At 39.7% G+C, this 21,467-nt stretch overlaps 3 protein-coding genes and 1 long non-coding RNA gene across 11 annotated transcripts in view; 1 reads left to right on the forward strand and 3 right to left on the reverse strand.

The window, feature by feature from the left end:
* The window catches only part of spata22 (spermatogenesis associated 22), a 277,137-nt gene extending 261,140 nt beyond the window's left edge, over positions 1 to 15,997 (forward strand). For 2 of the 8 annotated variants that reach the window (XM_079355574.1, XM_079355572.1), the window contains exons 2-8: positions 13,048 to 13,109; positions 13,239 to 13,376; positions 13,695 to 13,890; positions 14,275 to 14,632; positions 14,726 to 14,849; positions 14,933 to 15,030; positions 15,547 to 15,997. In XM_079355574.1, the coding sequence (XP_079211700.1) occupies positions 13,067 to 13,109; positions 13,239 to 13,376; positions 13,695 to 13,890; positions 14,275 to 14,632; positions 14,726 to 14,849; positions 14,933 to 15,030; positions 15,547 to 15,738 (1,149 nt within the window). In that variant the 5' untranslated portion in view covers positions 13,048 to 13,066 and the 3' untranslated portion in view covers positions 15,739 to 15,997. Of the gene's footprint in view, positions 1 to 10,999; positions 11,048 to 12,598; positions 12,667 to 12,690; positions 12,953 to 13,047; positions 13,110 to 13,238; positions 13,377 to 13,694; positions 13,891 to 14,274; positions 14,633 to 14,725; positions 14,850 to 14,932; positions 15,031 to 15,546 lie in introns of those variants that run through there. The other 6 variants (XM_079355575.1, XM_079355576.1, XM_079355570.1 and 3 more) reach the window with 5 other exon arrangements.
* On the reverse strand, positions 1,133 to 9,663 carry stip1 (stress-induced phosphoprotein 1). The gene is made up of 14 exons (XM_079355561.1): positions 9,559 to 9,663; positions 5,466 to 5,675; positions 5,227 to 5,368; positions 4,715 to 4,856; positions 4,109 to 4,274; positions 3,871 to 3,997; positions 3,522 to 3,624; positions 2,947 to 3,067; positions 2,723 to 2,819; positions 2,483 to 2,607; positions 2,358 to 2,394; positions 2,096 to 2,199; positions 1,774 to 1,946; positions 1,133 to 1,666 (listed from the first exon to the last, which is right to left on the reverse strand). The coding sequence occupies exons 1-14, from the start codon at positions 9,565 to 9,567 to the stop codon at positions 1,594 to 1,596; spliced, it is 1,629 nt and encodes a 542-aa protein (XP_079211687.1). The 5' UTR covers positions 9,568 to 9,663; the 3' UTR covers positions 1,133 to 1,593.
* Positions 11,009 to 13,300, reverse strand: LOC306831466. Its single transcript, XR_013780089.1, has 3 exons — positions 13,219 to 13,300; positions 12,521 to 12,669; positions 11,009 to 11,081 (listed from the first exon to the last, which is right to left on the reverse strand). It is a non-coding gene; the product is annotated as an uncharacterized lncRNA (long non-coding RNA).
* Positions 15,998 to 16,157: 160 nt separating the features above from the next.
* Positions 16,158 to 21,467, reverse strand: part of lhfpl7 (LHFPL tetraspan subfamily member 7) — a 109,788-nt gene continuing 104,478 nt past the window's right edge. Inside the window, exon 3 of the mRNA XM_079355578.1 lies at positions 16,158 to 18,556. Coding sequence (XP_079211704.1) covers positions 18,330 to 18,556 — 227 coding nt within the window. The 3' untranslated portion in view covers positions 16,158 to 18,329. The remainder of the gene's footprint in view (positions 18,557 to 21,467) is intronic.

Here is a 21,467-nt window from a genome sequence, read left to right on the forward strand (position 1 = left end):
CTCACTTGGTGAGGAATACAGAAGTTTTGTATGTCCACTAAGTCCTAAGCACCTACCTTTATGTGGTCTTAGAGCAGCAACCACTAACTCTCCAAATACATTGTACATTTAACCACAAAATATTTTTTTCTTTTACAAAAAGTTGATTTACACGTAAGACTTGCCATTTGATGTTCAAAAATTACAAAATAATTCAATTTCTACTGTGATGTGACCAAAGTTACACATGATTCCAATACATCTGATCATGCGTAAATGCGAAGACAACCCACTCCTGTTTTTTTTTTTTTTTTTACATTGTGGTAACGTTTGCTCAATGTACTACTGATCAATAACATTAGGTCATTTTTTTAACTTTTTAAATGGAAGTTGAGTAGTTTTTTTATGCATTACAAGATTGGCCAAATTGTACTTCATCAAAATGTGTTGCTTGTCTGAACAAATGCCAGGACGCAGTGTCTTGTAAGTTGCATAGCATCGAGGCTCAGTGCCCCGAGACATATGTTTAAGATGCACCAGGAAGTGCAATAGTCAACCAAATGATGCTAGATTAGGAATATATATCCGACCTGTAATTATCATATTCACGTTTTAATATTCTAGACAGGCAAGTTCCAGGCCAAAGTCAAAAGTAAACAAGACAGTGCGTTGGTTGCTCAAAGAGATGTATAGTTTCACCAACAGTTTAGGCTTTTCATGACTATTATGCATAATTTCAACCTGCAAACGCTTCATCTCCAAGTTCAAACTCGACTAACACAGAGTCAATAACGTGTTGTATGAACTTCTTTAATAATGGGTCAATGTTTTGTCAGGGAAAATCATCCCCAGATTCTTTAAAGACATTGGGAAGTACGTTCTAATATTTGTCTGGATTCCTTCTCCAGCACAGCAATCAAGGAAACACTTGACCATTTCCGCTGTTAGCTGTACATATTTATCTTTAACTATATCTCAAAAAAAAAAAAAAAATGGGGCTTGAAATCATTTTCAATAACATATCTAGCACACCTACAAGTATCCATGACCTGCATGTGAGGAGTCAGGTGAGGATATTCAGCTTTCCACCAGAGATCTTTGAGTTACAAAAAAAAAGAAAAAAGAAAAAAGAAAAACAAAGTGGACACCGAAACCTTGAAGCACCATGTTTAGTCGGGCTTTAAAGTGGACAATACCAGAGTTTAAAAGACCATTGTTGAAATTTGGAGCTGTGCTCTACATTACAATCTTGATTTTGCAAGAATAAATTCTTTTATTTTTCGTTTCATATCAGTAAACCACGAACCAACAAGAATATCTAAACTGCTTAAAGGTAGACTTCCCATTTAAACACTGAGCACGCTAGTGCACTGAAGTGTTTTGAAGCATTCGTACACATGAATCCAGTTTTTAATTTCGACTTTCTTAAATACAATGTCAAAGTTGTGAAACTGATTTAAAAAAAACAACAAAAAAAACATACACAGTCTCAGTGAGACTGAGGACGAGTATAATTTTGAATTTGAAGGCAAGAGAAGAGGGTGTAATATTTCGGAGGGATTTGTTCCACTGTTGTCTTGGAGTTTTTTTCCACACACTGCATCTTGGTTCTCATCAACGAATGGCTATCAGTCCGATATCAATGAGTTTCTGAATCTTCTGAGCAATAACTGGATTCTTTAAGTGGCTGCGGATCAAAAATGAAAAATATTAATGAATTTTCTTTTCCATCAATTAAGGTTGTATGGTGGCATGCACCATCGAGACGAAAACGACAAAAGCTTGCAAACTTACTCGCTAAGTGCCTGCGGGTCCTTCTGCATTTGCTCAAGGATCATGCGCATGGCAGGATCGCTCATTATCTGCTGCACCTCAGGATCAGACATCGCCCTCTTTTTCACATCCTCTGGACTGTCATTCCTCGTGGCCTGACTCACCATACAGCGCTGCATGCCCTCTGTGGCTTCCTGGACGTGGAGAAGGAAAAATGATGACGCTAAAATTAAATGGAGCGAACAACTTGCAGTCCATTTCATACAACCAGTGTTTTTCAGGACTCGACATTTCAAGTATTTTTCACGAACGTTTCTGAACTGAGTGGTAGCCTGTGAATTACCTTTGAGGAAGAGTCCAGCTCCAGGGCCTTCTGGTAGGCCTCCATAGCTTTTGAATAATCTTTCATGGCCTCCAAGGCAGCTCCTTTTCGTGTATAGCCTTTAACTATGGGCAGATGTGTAAAAGGTAGGCGTTCAATCAGAGTGGTTTATACCAAAAATTAGTACATCAAGAGTTTACAGTTTAAAACATTTCTTTATTAAAAAAAAAAGTTCCTCAAGTGAAATGTTAATCAAATGGAAATAAGATCTTTTCAAACTCACTGAAAGCTGGCTCAAGTTTGATGCACTCCTCACAATCCTGGAAACGTTTTTCACGTGGTCATTAAACAATATTGAGAGGCACATTAACAAGCTCACTGAAAACGCTTAATTATGATGAAACGTACCTTCAGGGCGAGCGGAAACTCCAACAGCTTTGTGTAGCAGGCAGCTCTGTTACTGAACAGTTTAGCGTCTTGGGGGTTTCTCTTGATGGCCTCGCTGTAATGTTTCATGGCTAATGGGTAGTCCCCTGCAGCATGGAAAAGAGGAGTTTGCATTCTTAAAAGACCTTATAGAGGAGTTCAGATGTAGACACGCTTTTAAAAAGGAATCAAAGCTAATGATCAGACAACTAGCATACACACCTTTCTGGAAGGCGTCGTTGCCCTTGCTCTTCTCTTCCAGGGCTAACTCAGGGTTGATGTAGGCCTGTTTTTCCTGCTCCTTCAGTACCTTCTCTGCCTGCGGAGACATTTACAATGAACATTTCCTGTAGACATGCAAGGTCTGACAACATCTCAAGTCTTTCGAATCGAGTCATCTGGATAAGAAAACTCTTAAGAGCTCCATTTAGCTTGCACTGCTGCACCTGTTGACACTTCTTCAAGACGTCAGGAGTGCGATGTTCCGTCAAACTCTTGTTGAAGAACTGAACCGCTTCTTTGTATTTATCCTGCTTGAAGTATGAGTTGCCGATCCGAGCCAGGGCCCTATAAAAAAATAGAAAGAAAGGTGATGAAAAGAAAAAAAAAATGCTAGTGCTGTGGCTTCTTTCAGCCATAGCATGTGAATGAGAGACTTCTTTATCCAGGGTAAAGACAGATTAAAAACTGCCACCGACAAAGAACCCATTACAGTCACACAAGCATGTGCACCTGAACTGAGCTCTTTAGTTCAACAGAAAAGGTTCTGATTTCCCGTGGTTCTTTATTTAACAGCGACACATCTGCCGAAGCAAGTTTATAGTGAGAGGAGTGGAGCAACACTGCCACCAGGTGCTTCTTGAATAACACTGCTTCTCTTGTCAAATGCTGTTTTGTGGATTTAAATACTGACATCGAACGAGACCCAACAGATGCGGCCCTACCTTCAATCACGGGTAGATTTTCTCAGGTTGAGTCAAGAGTGAAGAAAAAAAAAAAAGACCTTTCTTGCAGGACTCACTTTGCGATCTGTCTGTAGTCTTCCCGGTTCTCTCTGCCAACGTCGATGGCCTTCTCGCACAGCTCTCTACACTTCTCATAATCGCCCTTCTCGAAGAACACAGCTAAAGGGAAAAACAAAACGAAGAACACATTCAACATATACAGCTAACTCCTCATGTTGGTTTTACATCCTGGGTGACCTGAGCTGAAGAGGTCAAAATCACGACTATTCAATATCTAGCAGCTGCAAGACCCACATCATTATTTACATTTAAACAATGTGAGAAACACAGCAGCAAATTACTTAAAGCACTTCTAATATCTGAGTGGTGTCAAATGTGTTAGATCCAACACTTGAGCATAAATACCTGCTTGATTTGATATATACGTCATGTTGGTGGGGTCGTGTTTCACTGCTTCTTCATAGTGTTTTAGGGCTTTTCCAAAGTCCTTATTCTTGTATGCAGCATTTCCAAGTTCCTTTTCCTTAATGGCCTGTAACAACATGGAAATAAGAGGATTAAAAAAGGAAGAATAGAAATTCATTAGGAGAGACAAGATGGCTGAAACTGGATTTCAGGTGAAGGGTGGAATGAAGGGATTTGCCTTTCTCTTGTTTTCAGGAAGGTCTTCCTCTTGGGGAGGAGGCGGCTGAGTCTCTTTGGGTTTGGGGGGAGGAGGGGGAGTGGGCTCCTCTTCTTCCTCCATCTCGGAGAGATTCAGTCCCAGCAACACAGAGAGTGTGGTCATCACTCTGGGATCCTGCAGCGTTCTGAAAAAAACAACAACAGGAACACTTGCATTTCCACTGTGACAGTATTCACGACGACTGAAAGATTTACAAGCTGACCGGAGATTTTTACAGAACGGATTGGATTCTTTTATTGACTTTGGCCACATCTCCGTTTTACACGTTGAAGATTAAGTGGCAACACAGATGACGATGAAGTGTATTGATAAGGGGTGTGATTTTATCCACGACGGTGTGCAGGAGGAAGACGAGTCATCGACAAAAACTACATTTGCGATGTGTGCTTTTCATCAAAGGGTTTTTTTTAGACTATGCAGACTTTAAACTGCCAGGGTGAAATAAAATCCATCTGCTTAAAGTGATTCTGACTTTTTGTTCCAATAACCTGCCTTAGGACCAAGTTTTTCAACCTAATCTAGAGAAAGTTAGATGAGCTGATATATTTGGATAAATCCACATACGTGCCGAGCTCCGATGGTTTGCTCCTCAGCTTCTCCAGCAGCTCTCTATAGCTTGGATCTGACAACAGCTCGCGGGTCCGAGAATCATTCTCCAGCTTCTGATACAAGTTAGGCATGGCGAAGGGATTCATCATTGATTTCTCTGAAAAAAAGAAGAAAAAAAAAGAAAGAAGTGTTTTTGTAGGATTAATGTGATCAAAAGAAGCCTTTAGGTGGATGTGCAGTCATGTCTCACTGGTCTAGGAATAACTTCCCAACAGTTCTCACTCCTGACTGAGCTCTAACACTTGTCCTTTGTCTAAGTGAATCACAACTCTCAAACCCTGAGTGGGCCGTCTCCTCTTTTAAAAAAAACCTGCACTCACAATGTGATTTTACTTCAGTGATCCCCTCGGCAGCCATCTCTAAATCCTTTCTGCATGTAGGAGGAGAAAGTGACTCACTCCGTTTTAACATTGGAGTGCCACTTTTACTGTCGAATAAGAGACGTCATAGATCTCAATAGTTCTTACCTGCAAGCCGGGCCTCAATGTTCTGTAAACCCTCCTTTAGCTGCTGATTATTTGGTTCTTGTCGGAGTCCCTCATGGTAAGTTGTTTTTGCGTCCTCCAATCGGCCAAGAAATTCCAAAGCTGCAGCTTTGCGGGAGTAACCCTGGTTGATCAAGGTTTAAAGAAGGAAGTGTTCTTTTTAGTTAAATCCATCCACAGCTCGCTAACTGAATAACGGGTGTGAACAGATGACTTCTCACCTTGCCCCAGTCAGGCTTGATCTTGATGGTCTGACAGGCATCCTGGAGAGCATTCTCATAGTTGCCTTTCTTTGCGTAGGCGGCTGAGCGGTTACTGAAGAGGACATGGTTTGAAGGGTCAAGAGCCACGGCTTCGGTGTAGCAGCGGACAGCCTCATCGATGTTCCCTGCACTCAGGGCCTTGTTACCCTGGTCTTTTAATGCTGAAACCTGTAATCCAGGAAGAGCCAATCAAATTAAGCAGAAGGAGACAAATTCACAACACTTAAACGCTGCCGCTCGGCCTTCTCTTTCACTCCTACAGAAAAAAGAAAACAGTTGTCGATAAAGGTCTGGCTCTGGAGGAGACATCTTTAGCAGCTGCTGCTGGCAGAACTGAGGAAGGAAAACAAGCACTCAGCTGCTAATGTCAGACAAGCAGCTGGGACGAACACTTAAAATGTTTCTCTATGTTAGGTGCACATTCATAATAACTTCTCTATCAACAATACAATGCCCAACAAAAAAAACCAAATGTAGTAGAAGCAACTGCAATAAGGTCAGCTAGCCTTACATCAAGAAGAACACACCCCTTTTTAAAGTTTAAATCCTGAGAAATAAACATAACAATTGTCTTTCTTATAGTGTACACACAACGACACTACTTATTTTTTTTATTACATCATGCACATATTAACGTTTACCTCTTCAATAACATGTCCACTGAAATCCAAAGTGAAGACGAACGGTTTCAAATCGTTTAATCATGTAGTTAATGTGATGCATCTTCTGCTGTGCAGAGGATCAGACACCAAAACAGCTCCTTCCATAATGCATTTAAGAGTCTAATAGGGACAAACTCAGGTTGTCCTGCATACTTCAGAATCAGGATGTCGTGGTATTGGCTTGAAGCTATTTGGCAGCTTGTCTGATTTGATCTCGTCACTTGTTATTAGCCAGCTTTTATTTTGACAACTTATCAAGCTGTGTATCTACTGTACTGTATGTGACACATTCCCATACACGCATATCATCGATCTCATGGATAAAAAAATAGCTAAAAATTTCCTTAAGCTTTGGTGACCATACAATAAAACACAGAAAGTTCATTAATAATAATGTTGACCTGTACACACAACACAAACTATAACACTGAAAAAGTAAAAGGCAGAACATGATAACGTGAACATGTTCTGTGACACTGTAGGCTAAAAAAACTAAACATGGATGATTGTTTATCAGATAACTTTACTTCAACCCTTTTCACACATACGGTAAGGTCCTGAAAAAAAAAAACTGGATTATCCGGAGGAGCTGTACATGTGAACGCAAACCAAAACGTTCACTCAGTATTTGTGGGCTGATGTGACTCCGGATAATTTACCTCGAGCCAATGGGATGGGAAGGGAAGAGGGTGAGTGACATTTCTATACTGTTAGCGTCTGCACGCAACCACTACGATCTCTGTGCACGCAATTTAACTGCTGCATTACGTTCTCTGATCATCGTATGTTCTCCACCCTTTTGTTAATGTCATTCCGTTTGATTACCAGCGTTTCCCCAACCATTATATTGGGCGCCTCCCCCTCTTGAAGGTCAAGTTTGCTTGTTTTTTTTTGTGTGCGTTTATTGTAGATAGAGTCGGAAAATAAAGAAAAAGTGGGGAATGGCGTGCAGGAAAGGAGCCACAGGTCAGATTCGAACCCAGGACGCCTGCTTTGATGACCACAGCCTCCATACATGGGACATACACACTAACCACTGTGCCCCAAGTAAATTTTAATTACATGTTCTATAGCTTCAGATCACAATAGAAGTCATTTATGGATACCTGTCTGATAGAACAGGACAACGGTCATTAAAAGAATGCATCTACACAGCTGTACATTTATGTCCTATACAAACACCGAGCTACAAATTAAATGTCCCTCTCAATGATTCAGACCTAAAATGCTAAACAGCCTGTGGAGGAGTCGTACCTTTGAGACAGCTGTGACCATCACCGACTGACCTGAGAGTCACACAGAGCAACAATAGGCTTCATGATTAAATGTGCCCTTTTTGTTTTGTCTGCACTTCTGTCCACACGCATAAACCCCATGCCTGTCTTTCTGTCCCTTTTCCTCTCTCTGTCTGGGTAAAATACGTACAAATGTTTAATATTCAGAACCCTCATGTCTTGGCTTCAGTGTTGTCTTATATGATTTTAAAACTTTGACGGGTCAATATGTTGTAGAAGAAAAAAAACCTTGAGGGTTAACAGATGTAAACAATTTAAAACGCGCGATTACTTTAAGTAACACTCACACTGAGGCATAAGGAGTTCAGCACTACACAGTCAGGAAGTCATGAACCAGTCTGACATTTTATAAAGTGTTTTCAGCTGATTTGGGCACCGGTGGCCCAGTGGTACTGTGCGTGTCCCCATGTATCGAGGCCACAGTCCTCGTGCAGATGACCCGGGCTCGCGTCCGTCTTTTCCCACTTTATCTCCCACCCTCCGATCTATCCACTGTCCTACAATAAAGCCTAAAAAGGCCAAAAATATACCTTTTAAAAAATAAATAAATGAATTAATAAATTAAAAAAAATCAGGCTGATTTATAATTCTGTAAGGGAGAATCCAGCTGGGGTCTTTCATGTTTATCATCAGACTCCATGTGAAGGGGGCATTCATTTGTCAATAAACAAGGCTTTAATTGAGTTTTGTCCTTTCTCCCATTAGCCTACCCAATTATAAGAATGAATAAAGCTGCTTGTAAAAGTGCTTAGCAGAGTGTTGATACACGTCCATCTGCACATGTACAAGAAACGTAAAAGAAGCTACCAATGTGAGTCAGGAAAAACCCTGTTCAGTCATTTTAGCAGCTGACTATTTGAAAAACCCCCATTATCCAAAATCATATACGTTTCTGTCAAAGGTACCTTGTCTTAAACTATGGCTATCACATATTTATTCTCTGAATTAAGTGTCACATACCTTTTAAGTGACATGTAACTACAACAAAAGTATTAATGTGTCCCCAATGGTAGAGCAGGACAATGACAAAACAACAGCAGAACATTAACTCTATGCTCTTGTTAAATGATTGATTGATCAACCTTCCTCTGATTATAAGCATTTTGCTCTGCCCTATAGTGCCCTCTTTTGACCTGTACAACACTTATTTCCGGTTAAAAGGGTCATTGCCATAACGTATTTTGATTGGCCTGCTAGAGTATGATAAGATATGATTTGTATAAAAATAAAAATAAAAGCCAAAAACCTGGAGCTGATAAATTGCTTCATGAGGATGCGGCAGCGGCTGTGGCCATGACAGCAGCGAGGGTGCATCTAGAAAGATCCTCCGGTCTGAGTGCAGGCTGCTAAGGCCGACACAGCAATACTCCTGCAGCATGTGCCACACACTCACTGCCGCAGTTTAAACACAGGGTCTACTAAAATCACTTAAAACATAAAATCAAAACAGCGTTTTGCAGCTTAAATGAGGCTTTATGGCCGACACCTAATGAATGGTAGCTTTCAGTGTGAACGACAGTGAGCCATTAAAACGTTGATTTGCTAAGTGGAGAGTTGCAAGGGGTGGATTATCCTGCCGGTGGTGAGCAAACTGCTTTATTATATCAAGGCAAAGGTATGGTCTACAATAACGACAGAGCCTCATATTTCCTTTGACATTTCCAATGACAATGCAACTGTGATTGATTCAAGTCATAATGCGTTAGCTCATGTTAGCTAACCTTGTCGGGAGCATCATGAGAATAGAGTTAACCTGGCTAAGTTTGCTAATTTAAACAACACAGTTGAGCCACACTGCTGACTTGTTGTCAACATTTCAAGTGGTTAGCAACGCAATCAAGTCAATACATGTTAAAACAAGTCATTAGCTAAATTGCTACAACACATTCATACCGGAATGATGCTAAACTAACACGCTAGTTAGCAGCTAATATAGCAAACACTTTAGTCCCAATTCATATAGGTGGCTCTCCAAATGACGGCTGGATACTAAATGAAGAGCTACTTTACATTAAAGTGTACACAATACCACTCAATCTTTGTTCTATATAAGTGTAAGAAGATAATAATTTAAAGGAGTTGCCGGATACTCACTTTCTCCATGGTGCAAGCATGAGGTTCCTTCCAGAAACTACTGCGGACAGGCGCCTCCCACTGAACAACATGAGGGTTGCCAGTTAGGACGTCGAAAATCCGCAATACACTTGAAGAGTTAAACTTTCAATATATAGCCCTCTGACAGAAACTTCCAGAAGATGACGGAAAAGTAAGGATGTGTCCGCAAGATGTGATATATTCATATCTGTTAGGATTTTTTTTTGTTCTTTAATTTTTGAAAAAACCATATGAACAATAATTGTGTACACTATTAACAATGTTAGCCTACTAACAGTAACAATATGTGGACTTTATATATTGTTTTGTATATCCCTTTCGATTGCAGGGAAATGTTGACCTTTTATGCATTTTTAAATGTTTTAAATGTCAAAACCTGATTTAGATTTACAGAACACATAGACATGTACAGTTAAGTTTGGAAGATAATAATCAAGTTCAACTGGTGTCTTAGATGTTTTGTGTTTTTGTGATCAATTCTGTTATTGATTTTCATGTTCAGGCAGAATATACATTTATATATCACATGTCTGAGAAATCAACATTATGAATTCATCAAATATATCATTAATAGTAAAAGTTGTTTTTTTCTGAGTCTTTTCTCTGAAATAACCTCTCTAAGAATCCTGATACATTTATTATGAAGTGAATTACTACATTTAGTTTAATAAAAAAAAAAAGCCTTGTAGATTTTTTTCTTTACTGTTTGATTAAAGTCAACACTTACTAACTAAAAAAATAAGGTAAATCTGGGACATTGAACTTTGTAAATGTTTTTCCACTCCATACAGAAGAAAATAGCGTGACAGACCAAAACATGGGAATATTTTCAGTTTTCTCTAAGCACAGTTTGACTGAAGGAAAACTAGAACAACATTGTTGATCCCTTTACACCAGGGGTCGACCCGCAGTGCAGATACTCTATTACATGCAATTTTATATCAGTCTGATTGGATAAGCCTGACAAATTATTCCAGTGGTCTTAAAATAATGACAACTGTCTCACAATAATTTGATTACATTGACTATATGAGCCAAAACCTTATTTCACATGTATCAAAATTGACAAATAGATTGTACTGTCATTTCTATGAAACAATGCAGAAGGAAATACAGTTGTGACTCATTGGTAGAATTAGTTGTCTAATAACCAGAGTGTTGGGGGATCCCTATCTCCGTCACATGTTCAAGCTTTGGTAAGACAATGAAGTCCTGGTCAGAAGACTTGGTTGGCTGCTTGATCATATTGCAGTCATTCAAATAGGTAAACTACTTGTGAGCATTCATTTGGACAATCCATCCGTATCAAGAAACTCTAAGAAAATTATTAAAGTTATATTAAATGACTGTGTGGATAACTTAACTCGCTTCCCTCTCCAAATGAATTTAGTCACAAGTGACTGAATCTTCTTCCAGTATTTCTCACGTGGTGGAAATGGCAACATGGAGGAAAAGAAGTTTACCCATGGTAGGATGTCCATTTTTACTATGGAGACACAAGCCTGTACAGAGAAATGGGGAAATTGACCCAACTAGATTAACAACTAGTTAGGAACAAGTGCTGGAAAGGAAGAGGGGTCTAATTAGGAATTTAATGGTAATAAAGCTGGACCAGTTTATTTTGTAGCCAGAATGGGTTCCAAATTCATTGAAGGTTTCACGAATGTAAGGAATGGAGGTAGGTGTTTTATCTACATAGTATATCATCTGCAAATAATGAAATACGATGACTGTTCTTCTGGAAAACTATAGGGGAGATAGGGATGTTGACAGATTTTCTGAGCAAAAGGTTTAAGCGTCAGTGCAAATAAAAGAGGGCTTAAACCTAAAATAGACTTGTCTATCTATCTGGGCCGTTCCTGAGTAAAAACATTGCAACAAATAAGCAGACACTTTAAGGAAACATTTCTAAAAGTTAGAAAAAATACATATTTTTAAGATGTAAATCAACTATAATTCAAATTATGAATGGCATCAAGACAGCCATAACTCTCTGACCAAATTTGGTTTAATTAATCCAAATTAAAGACACAATTCATGTTGAGGTTAGTATCGGGAGCAGATGCTGAATTTTGATTCTCACCTGGAATCTAATCCAAACAATCTTATCAACTATAAGTGTTTGTCTACAAACACAACAGCTTCTTACAGGCAAGGGGGTGCAGTGGAGGCCATCCTAAATAGACCATTCATACTGCTGTTGCCATGGATTCACAGTCCACATTAACACAAGACAGAGACACCATGCTTGTCAAGATCAAAGAGTTGCCTTCAGAGTCTCAGCAAGGATATCTCACAGATGCACTGAGGCTGAGATTAGCCTTACGGTGTGTGCAAAGCAAAGCAGGGCGAAACCAGAGCAGAGTGCCACAGATCTTACATCTGTAGCTCCATGCTTTCTTATAGACTCTCTCTCGTGGTCCCCATTTTTGTTTTCTTTTGTCCATATCTTGAAACTCACCAAGTAGACACATTTGGAAAGACCATGGCAGCCAAATGTGGCTGTTATAAATGAGATAGGCTAAATCTCTCTCTTTTACAGATTGTAGTAGTTTTTAATAGGAACTATCTTTTGCTGTAGCCAGAAGGGTACTATTTGGGATGAGTGAGAGGAACTAACTGACAAATTAGGAAAATAAATAAATGACATATCTTGACTGCATATTGGTAGTTAGCCTATTCACGCTTTGCAAGACCGGTTCAAAATGGTTGGTACTGTTCATTCTCAGGAGAGATTAACTACAAATAGCCTCATTTAATCGAGGACAGGGTTGGTGAACTTTCCAGGCAAATTCATAGCTAGTCCTACTTGTGTTGTTAAACGGGATAAAGTTCATATTTCCAAAATAGATACAATTGTTAGGTTTTATATAATGACATATCAATGCTGGTTTTGATTTTGCTTTTTGACCAAATGTAACCAATAATACAATTTGCTTACCTTAATTATTGTTATTTTTTTCAATTATCCAACTATAAGTGAAAATATTTAACTCTAAACTGTCCTCTAACCTCTGAGCATGCCGGGAGTCTTTGAAGGCAACAACGTCATCAGTGAGTCTCGGCGGGCGCGTGACGCTTTCCAAGGTGCTGAACAAAACAAGAAGAGGACTTCATTGTATGTTACAGAATATTGGACTTTGTAAACTTTCGCCATCAAAACATGTATTTACGCTATACTAATTCAACGTGTGTGCTCACACACGTTGAATTAGTTAAAACTATACACTTGTAAACTTTAAGGGTACCAAACTCGACGACGCGCCAAATGACCTTTTAAGCTAACTTTGGTCAAGCTTTGTTTTAGCTAACGCACACGAATTTTGCAACAAAGCAAATTAAACTGGCTTTACACGACATGTCTTCCTTAAAAGTTAACCTTCACCTTTTCTGATATTTCTTATCCAAACAAGTGGCCTCAGTTTTGATGGTATAGATGATTCGAACTTTTTCTTCCCCTAGCTCCAGTATTCAGATCTATGTGACCATGATGAGAAGACAGGAAAACCAGCCTCCCAGGCCGACCGCAGGTTTGTAATATCAATGTTTTTATTCTAATAGCATTTTCCCTTTGTCATACCTATAGATTTCTTTGATTTCTGCACTCATCCTTTGAGTCTGAAGTGTTCATTACGTTACCTCTCTCTTGTCTCCGTTAGGCTGCCTGCCTGTGCCACTTTTCAACCAGAAGAAAAGAAACAGAGTCCCCTTAACATCTGCTCCTTCTGAGAGTGAATTCTTTTCTCACTGTGAATTCATGACAAATACCAGCCCAGCTTCATCTCACATCAGTTCAGGTGAAGCCTTCAGTGTGGTTAATCTAGTTTATACCATGCTTCTTCCTCTCGGTGGCAGTGCACACAAGGCAAAACACCAACACACTGAGATATTCATGTCTTCATGTCAGGATGTATGTTAACGGTGTGACTTATTCAGGACAGGTTCATTTGCGTTTCTGTTTTTTTGAAAACCCACCATCCCTTGCTGAATCAAACAACTAAGACAACTACAAAACAATATTAAAAACAATTTAAAAAAAAAAGGACAATATGAGTACATATCGTAGAGGCCATAACAAGAGTTTACTCTGATATTATTATTATTATTTTCCTCAGCCTCAGGCACCTATGGGTCTTACCAGGCCACAGGTCCCTCCTCAAGTACTCCACAAAGGCTTCATTGGAACAGACAGGGTATCCCACAATCTACACCTCCCCAGCAGTCTGGTGGAAACAGAGCTGCTCCTGGACCTGCCCCTACTCTGAGAAGCTATGCACCTATTCCACATCCATACAAAGGTGGAGGCACAAGGTATAGTGCATTGTCTGTTTGGCAGATATAAAGACCTGAAAGAGGTTTGACTCATTTGTCCAAATGTAAGTTTATGAAACCATAAAAATCTAAGCTCCATATTACCTTATACTGTAGCTATTTGAATTAGACTGTTCTGTCAGACTTTGTATTGTTTAAGTAATAAGTTGAAAGTTGTCCTAATTTCGTATTCGAGAGGTTGTTCCTTGCCAGTAAAATATCTCTATAGACAGAATATATATACATATATAAAATACTTTTTAAAAAAGGTAATTCAACATATTGAAAGTCAATGTGACATGTACGTTGTTTCTTAGTGCATGCAGTTTTTCAATTTTAGATCTCAACATGTAACTATTCTGTTGGTGTTTTTTTCATTTTTAGCTCAAAGCCCAGCAACCCTGTTAGACAACAGCTTTCCATCCCCAGTGTGAAGTCTCCAAACAGCCAGTATCAAGACCCCCACATCAACAAGAGTGGACAAAGCAAGCCTTCACCTCAAATCGCCTTTTCTCAAAGGAGTCTTCAGTCATTTAACAGACCACCTCATCCCACACATCAGTATTCCCAGCAGTCCAGACCCCCCCCTGCTCCAACCCCTTTACCCAGCATCCCCCCTGCTCATGACCCACCACCTCAAAATTCCTGGAAGTTTACCAACAGCTTTGGCCCGCAAAGTCCCCCTTTTGATGGAAAGAGGAGCGCAAATCGAGCCCAGATTGTTCTACAAAATCAGACTCAGGTTGAAAAATATGTCAAACTCTTTTTTATGATTCATCAGGATTTCCTAACTAGATGTATAATTATTGTTTTTAATCTTTGCATTTAGACTCAGCAGGGAACATTTCCAGTGAAACCAGCTGTTGAGACCACACTGAGAATCATGACAGCAGTTATTGATGGCATGAGACACTGGAGCCAGTTTAAAGACAAAGTCCCATACCTGTTTGAGATATTTGGTCAGTTCACCAGGAGTTGTTGTTGTCACTGTCGAGTAATTCTGAACACGATCAACCTGACAGACTCTTCTCTCTTCCCTCAGCGACTCTGGACTCTGCAGTCACACTGGGTCGTCACGGAGCCAAGAGCTTCCTCATGAGAGACGGGAAGCAGGCTGTGCAGTGTGTTTTCTATGAAAATGTGAGTCGAGTAAAATGAATGAAAATATTGTGAGCTCGTAAGAGAAAGTGGAATATTTAGACCAGTTTGTAGTTGTTTGCAGTCACCACAACACCATGTGCTCCTTACATGGGCTGAGTGCTCACCACCGGCATTTTGGAAAATGTAGTTTTGACGAAACACAAAACAGCAATATGGATCCAATTTAGTTGACGCCATTTGCAAATTATTTGAGAAACATTTTCAGTTCTCATTACATCCTAAAGCAGACATGAATCGAAACATGAAAGTATTTGTGGCTGTTGCAAATACAAAAACCAAATCATTCTGACTTTACCTGTCTTTCTGTCTACCTACCTTCACCGCCCATAAACCGAGTGTGAAAGGAGCTAAAAAGCGAACAAAGTTGGTTTAATTCATCAAAAGTGAGGCAGTGCACTTTCGTTGAAACGTTCCAATCAGACACTTTCAGTATTGATGTTCCTCCAAAGTTGCCTGTCCTAATTTTTATTTTAATTCCTGCTTTTCATCCAACAGGAGAAGGAGCTCCCCCGTCTCATCCGTGGTCAAGTTCATCGCTGTGTAGGAAACTATGACCGCAGCAGGGATGTCCTGAATTGTGTTTCCATCAGACCCGGCCTCCCTTCCGAAGTGAGAAACGCTCAAGAGGCCGTCAAAGCCTGCGACGCAGAAATGAGGGCACTGGTCAAATCTCTGAGTGAAGTCTGACCACCAGCAGGAATGTCAGCAAAGTCCACATGGGACACGTTTAATAGATTTCTGACATCATTCATAGATAACTTGTGTTATGGTTAGAAATCCTTGTGGTCATAAGAAGAATGTTTGAAGTATGACTTTACTTTTCAGAGTTTCAATGATACTGTTGTTAAAAAAAAATAAATCTAAATGACAAGTTCACTTGCATGTTCTGATATTTGTATTTATTTTTGAAACACATACATAAACAGTTGTTTCATTCTAACTTTAAGTCATAGTCAAGCCTCCTCTTTTGTTCAACTGGAATGTTTTATTACAAAGGAAATTCACAGAACAGCAAACATTGTTTGGAGGTTAATTCATGTAAAGCAAACACGATGAGGTAATATCTCAAAATATAGCTTTGAAAAACAGGGCAGTTCAGAATAACGTGAGATCGAGAACAGTTAGTTTATTTACAGTCAAACATCACAATGGGAAATAAACAATAACGCTAGTTCACATTTAAAAAAAAAAAAAAAAAGGTTCACCAGTGCTTAGACTTTACACAGAAAAGATCGACAAAGAAAGGAAGAAGTCCAGTGCAGTCACCAGTCATTCCCAAAGTCAAGCACAGTATGAGGTCCAATACAATACTAACAATTCACTCCTGACCTTTCAGATATGGCAACATAATCACAGTTCTTTTTTTCATGTCAGGAAATTATGGGAACAGAATTTGGGAAATATTAAGGATTAACCATCAGCAAATACTAACCCATTATTTAGCACTAATACTCACAGAAACACCCACTAAAAAAAGGGAGTCGAGCTCAATGAAATTGGCAGTGTACAGGGACAGTAAGTGGAAACATTTTGTCCTTGGAACATGACAGGAATGGTGGCAGCACTTAAAAGGAGAGGTGGGTTGATGAAAAAACACAGCAACACATTAGCTTAGTCAACGAGTTAATTATTTTAAGCCACATTTCACACAATGTTAATAATGTGTCGGCTCTGCACAGATAACCAAGACGAAAGTTTCATTTGTACAGCTTCTTCCTCCACTCAATTTAGAAATCATATAAGACAAGGGTGCCAAGAATGAATCTGTTAGCTGCATGTCACAACCTTTTATTACAGCCATCCAACTCACGTCGCCTGCGTAATTGGCAAAAATGTCTCCGGGCATAATTGAACACAAGTACACTGATTTTCCTTTTTTTTCTTTTCTTCTTTGTTATTACCTCCAAGGATTAGAAGACATCATCGTGTTTTATCCCCCCAGAACATTTGCTCAAGTTAATGAGATCATACTGCATCAAGTCAAGGAGACACACTTCACCTCTGAGGGGAAAATATGAAGTAGAAAAAGAACACAGCACGCAACAGGATCCACACTTTTTCAAAAAGAAAGAGATGATAACCTGATTATTGTATTGAACACTTGTCTTGGTTATGTTAAAAGGCACAAGTTGGTCAGATCACATTTAAAATCTAGATCAATTGTTCTACCAATAACAAAGCCCATCTTATCTTAACATGCACTTTTTTGACACAATTCATAAGCCTCCCTGCCTTTTGCAATCTTTTTTTTTTCCTGAATTATATTCATGGTTAATATTTGTGTTGGAGACAGAAATAAATTGCTTTTGTTTTAAGGAGCCAGTTACACAATTTCACATGTAGTTTTAGGGAAACGGCTGACAAAAGGATGCAAAATCCCAACATAACATTTGGACAACACTGCAGTGAAACCACAACTTATTATGAGAAACTTCACTGTTACTGGAAGAGATTTCCCTTCATTTTTTTTTTTTTCGTTTTGTCAAACGCGGTGTCATTTCTTTGTGAGAGTTACTAAATGTAATGTCTTTGAAAGCTGATACATCTTCATGACTCCCACTGGTTCACCGTTCCTCCACAAGACTGCATGGCGAAAAAGTCTGACAAACAAAATATCCTTCAAAGCACCAATGTTTTGCTCTTTTTAGTGTTTTATTCTGAAAAGTCAGATGTGACAATTCCAGAGTAAACAGTGTGTATAATCCAAAGGCTTCAGCACGATGCCACTCAATCAACTCATCTTCATGTTAAGCCATTCAAAGCAGTTCTTCCATTGAGTCAAAACGTCCTCCAAACCTCTTTTGATTGACAGGTCATATATTGCTGCATTGTCTCTTGCTCCCACTGTCTTCGGCAGCCAACTTACAGTCTGTTTTGGAATGTTTTAAAAGTTGACTTGTAACCCCCAAAAGTAAAGAAGGAAACATTGTTTTGCCTTAACTGGTGGTAATTTTTAAAAATAAATGTAATCAGTCCTCGAATTTTTTCAAACACTTGATCTCCAGAGCTTACATGAAGAAATAAAACAAGTAATACATCAGAAATGTCATGACAGATGAGGGGTTTAAAAATCATAACCACATTTTGACATAAAACATTCCATTTAAATCAACCTATTTTTAATTAATTCCATAACAGATGCATTTTGACTGTATTTTTTTTGTTGAGTTTCATTCCAAATCAGCGTCACCTTAAAAACGGAATACAGGCGTCTCTCCATGACATCAAGCCCAGGTTAGAAGGAGTTACCAGGACAGATACTAACTGATACCCCTGCACTATAATAGCGTGGGCAGAGGGGTGGGGGACAGCTGCTCCTTCGGTGCATATTTGGCAAAAAAGGGCAAGAAGACGGTGAGCATGACTCCAACAATAGCCAGCATGTAGCCCCAGCCGATCTGGCATTCTCCAGCGTAGTAGATGTCTGAGTCCCCGCAGAATGACCTGACAAGTGACGAGTTCAGGCCGAAGGGGTAGACCAGCAGTCCGGCGGCCATGATGAACACTGCAAGAGGAGAAAGAGAAAGGAAGGACAAGAGTGGTCAGACAGAGAACATCTTATAAATGAAGACTGTTGGGGACAAGACTTAACATCAACATGGATTTATTTTTATATCACTTTTTTTTTTCTCAAAACAAAAAAAAAGTGAAAATATAAAGAAATACATTTGTGTTTTTGAAGGTATGTGCTATCCTATGATTGTTCTGACACTAAAATGAGAAACTGACTCATTCACATACACAAATTAAAAACACAGCATAACTGAGATAATATAAAGCAGGAAAAAACGTTTAAAAGGTTTCTTGCTCTCTGATGAAAAACCAGCTACATCTGTGTTACTTTTAGCCAGATGGAGATTCTTCTTACAAACCAAACAATAGAAGCTAACAGAAAGTAAAGTGTCATCCTCCCTGCATTGAAAAGACAGAGATTCTCATTCATCTCACAGTGTGTGTTATATTTGGAAGTACCTCTAACAAAAGAAGTACTCTAACTGTTTGGATATCATGTTTGTCTACAAGTCGATTACTCCTGACTTAATCCAATCCTTACATGTCCCCCATGGTGAGACTTGTAATCTACGTTGATATGCTCATTGACAGCCACTTGGTGGCAATAGAGGTTTTGCACCAAACAGCTTCATAGAGATTCAAGTGTGTATTTCTGACAATTTATCAATGCTGAAGTACGTCCCTTCTCATAGAGAATGACAACTTGTTGTTTTACACTTAAAATAAATCACGACAGATATTAGTAAGTTGGCAAACAATGGCAGTAACAATGGAAAAACAGAGCTTGTACATATTGAACAACAAAAGCTTGAACTCTTTTTAATTAACAGATGATGAAGGCCTCTTTAACCCGTGTGCACTCCTTACACTTGTTTCGTAAAAGAACCCTCTCCTTGCACTTGCTGTGATCAGCTTTCTTTAGACGCTATCTTCAGCTGCCATGCAGCCAGAGTGAGTGGCTCACTTTTACAAATTGAGTCAGGTTTCCCAGCCCGTGCTGCCAAGCAGTTATCGACTGTGCTACAGGCTATCACTGCTGCTCTTAGTCATTCTGAGTGCCTGCTGGATTTCCATTACAATGCCAGGTGTCATAGTTGTTTTAGCTTCGGAGAGCTAAGGTTACTGGGAAAGCTTGAACTTTTTCTCGTGAGAAAACACAACAAACACATCTGTTATTACGCGTCATTGATTTCGCGAGATGTCTGTTTTCCTGCTTTCAAGGGCAGCAGCCTCATGGTCAGCGAGAAAAACAAAAAGGTTCTTGTATGAGAGCGAGCAACGCAATAGCTGTTATGAGTATCAAATCGATGCTTTGTGTGGGCTGTGAAGGATTGTGTCAGTGGAGCAGGGATGAGGAGGTAGGAAGCTTGTACTGATGTTAGTTGCACTCTGGGGATTTTGGGATTGACTGTTAGGAGGATAAAAGCAGAATGATGGGGGAGAAAAACAAAGAAAGAAGTCTGAATGGGTGAAGGAGGTGTTTCTCCTCTGAGTGTGAGGGTTGTCTAGCTTGCAGTGTCGTCTCTCCAAGGAGTTCATTTAGGGTCTGCCTTTCTGCCCGGTGTATCCTGTATCCAGCTTTCGGTGGCCGCATTTTTTTTTTATCTGCAAGGGCCCGACGCCTTAGAACTCACTGCCTAATGACACTTTAATGACCTTCTTTATCAAACTATCATTGGCTTTTGTGGAAGAAACGCAAAGACACAGACGCCGAACCCAGGGCAAGTTCCCACCTCCTCTGAAATGATGCCATTTGAAGCAAACCTGGACACGATACTACAATGGATAAATGATGCACAATACCACACAGAGCTCAAATAATCAATACTTGAGTGAAATCCAGGCCACAGCCTCTAACAAGTGTCAGGTGTGCACAGAGGTGAGAGCTGGATTTTATTTGATCAGACGAGACGGGTCTGCAGGGCAGTTGTCTGGATCAGATAAGCTGCAGTCTGAGGTGAGTGGATCTTTGTAAGCCTTTAATGAGAGAAAGACTGTCCAAAAACTATAAAATCTCAACCTCCCTATGGAGGTGATTAGAATTTGAAGACTTTTGGACTTGAGGTCAGAGAGAGTTGAAGCCAATACTAACTGCAGAGTGAACTCTGCACAGTGGTCTCATCAATGATGTTTGTAAGTATTGGAAAGTACCACTATTACAAATGTGAAGACAAGTTGTCTCTTTGTGGCTCGAGAGGGAACTGTGTAAAGTCTGTTGATGTGATAAAAATCATAACCAGTCAACCAAAAGGAGTCTTTTTAAAGGGTGACCAAACAATGATCCACTTTTTCTAAGCAATTGGCAACTGTGGCAAAGATAACAGGCAGAAACATCGAGAGCAACCTGACACATCGGTGGAAATCCAAATGCCACAAAAAAAGACAGAAGGGAGAGAGCTCGATAAAGAGAGACAGACGAACAGAAAGAGGGACAAAGTAAGCAAAGAAGTAAAGCCATCTGACCTCTGTAGCTCTAATCATCTCTGCTTTAAGCTCTAGTCATGAACAAGTCTCGCAAAGCATAGGACTGCACTGCTAAATCTCTGGACCACTCTTACGTGTACTCCTTCTAATAACATTAAGCTTGACTGCATGTATTGCATGTTTTTTACAAGTTGCACCATACAGAACATTGAGCTCTATTTAATTAAAGTATGGAAACAGCATTCGAGTTTGTTTTTTTTTCACTTGCATGGTAGACAAGCTTAATTTGGACAGGGTCTTCCATGGCCCGGTGGTCTAATCCTGTGAGGAATGGGCAGTGTGATGAAAGAGGCTGACATTACACTACGATGCCATGCAGGAAAGACTGGAGCCAAACAGTGTTCATTAATGGTGCAGACAGCAGAGCGGTGTGTACGTGGACCCACACTAAAGTGAAGGCCAACTATGTGTCTCTGTGT

This window comes from Symphodus melops (genome assembly GCF_947650265.1).
Source record: "Symphodus melops genome assembly, chromosome: 11".
NCBI lineage: Eukaryota > Metazoa > Chordata > Actinopteri > Labriformes > Labridae > Symphodus > Symphodus melops.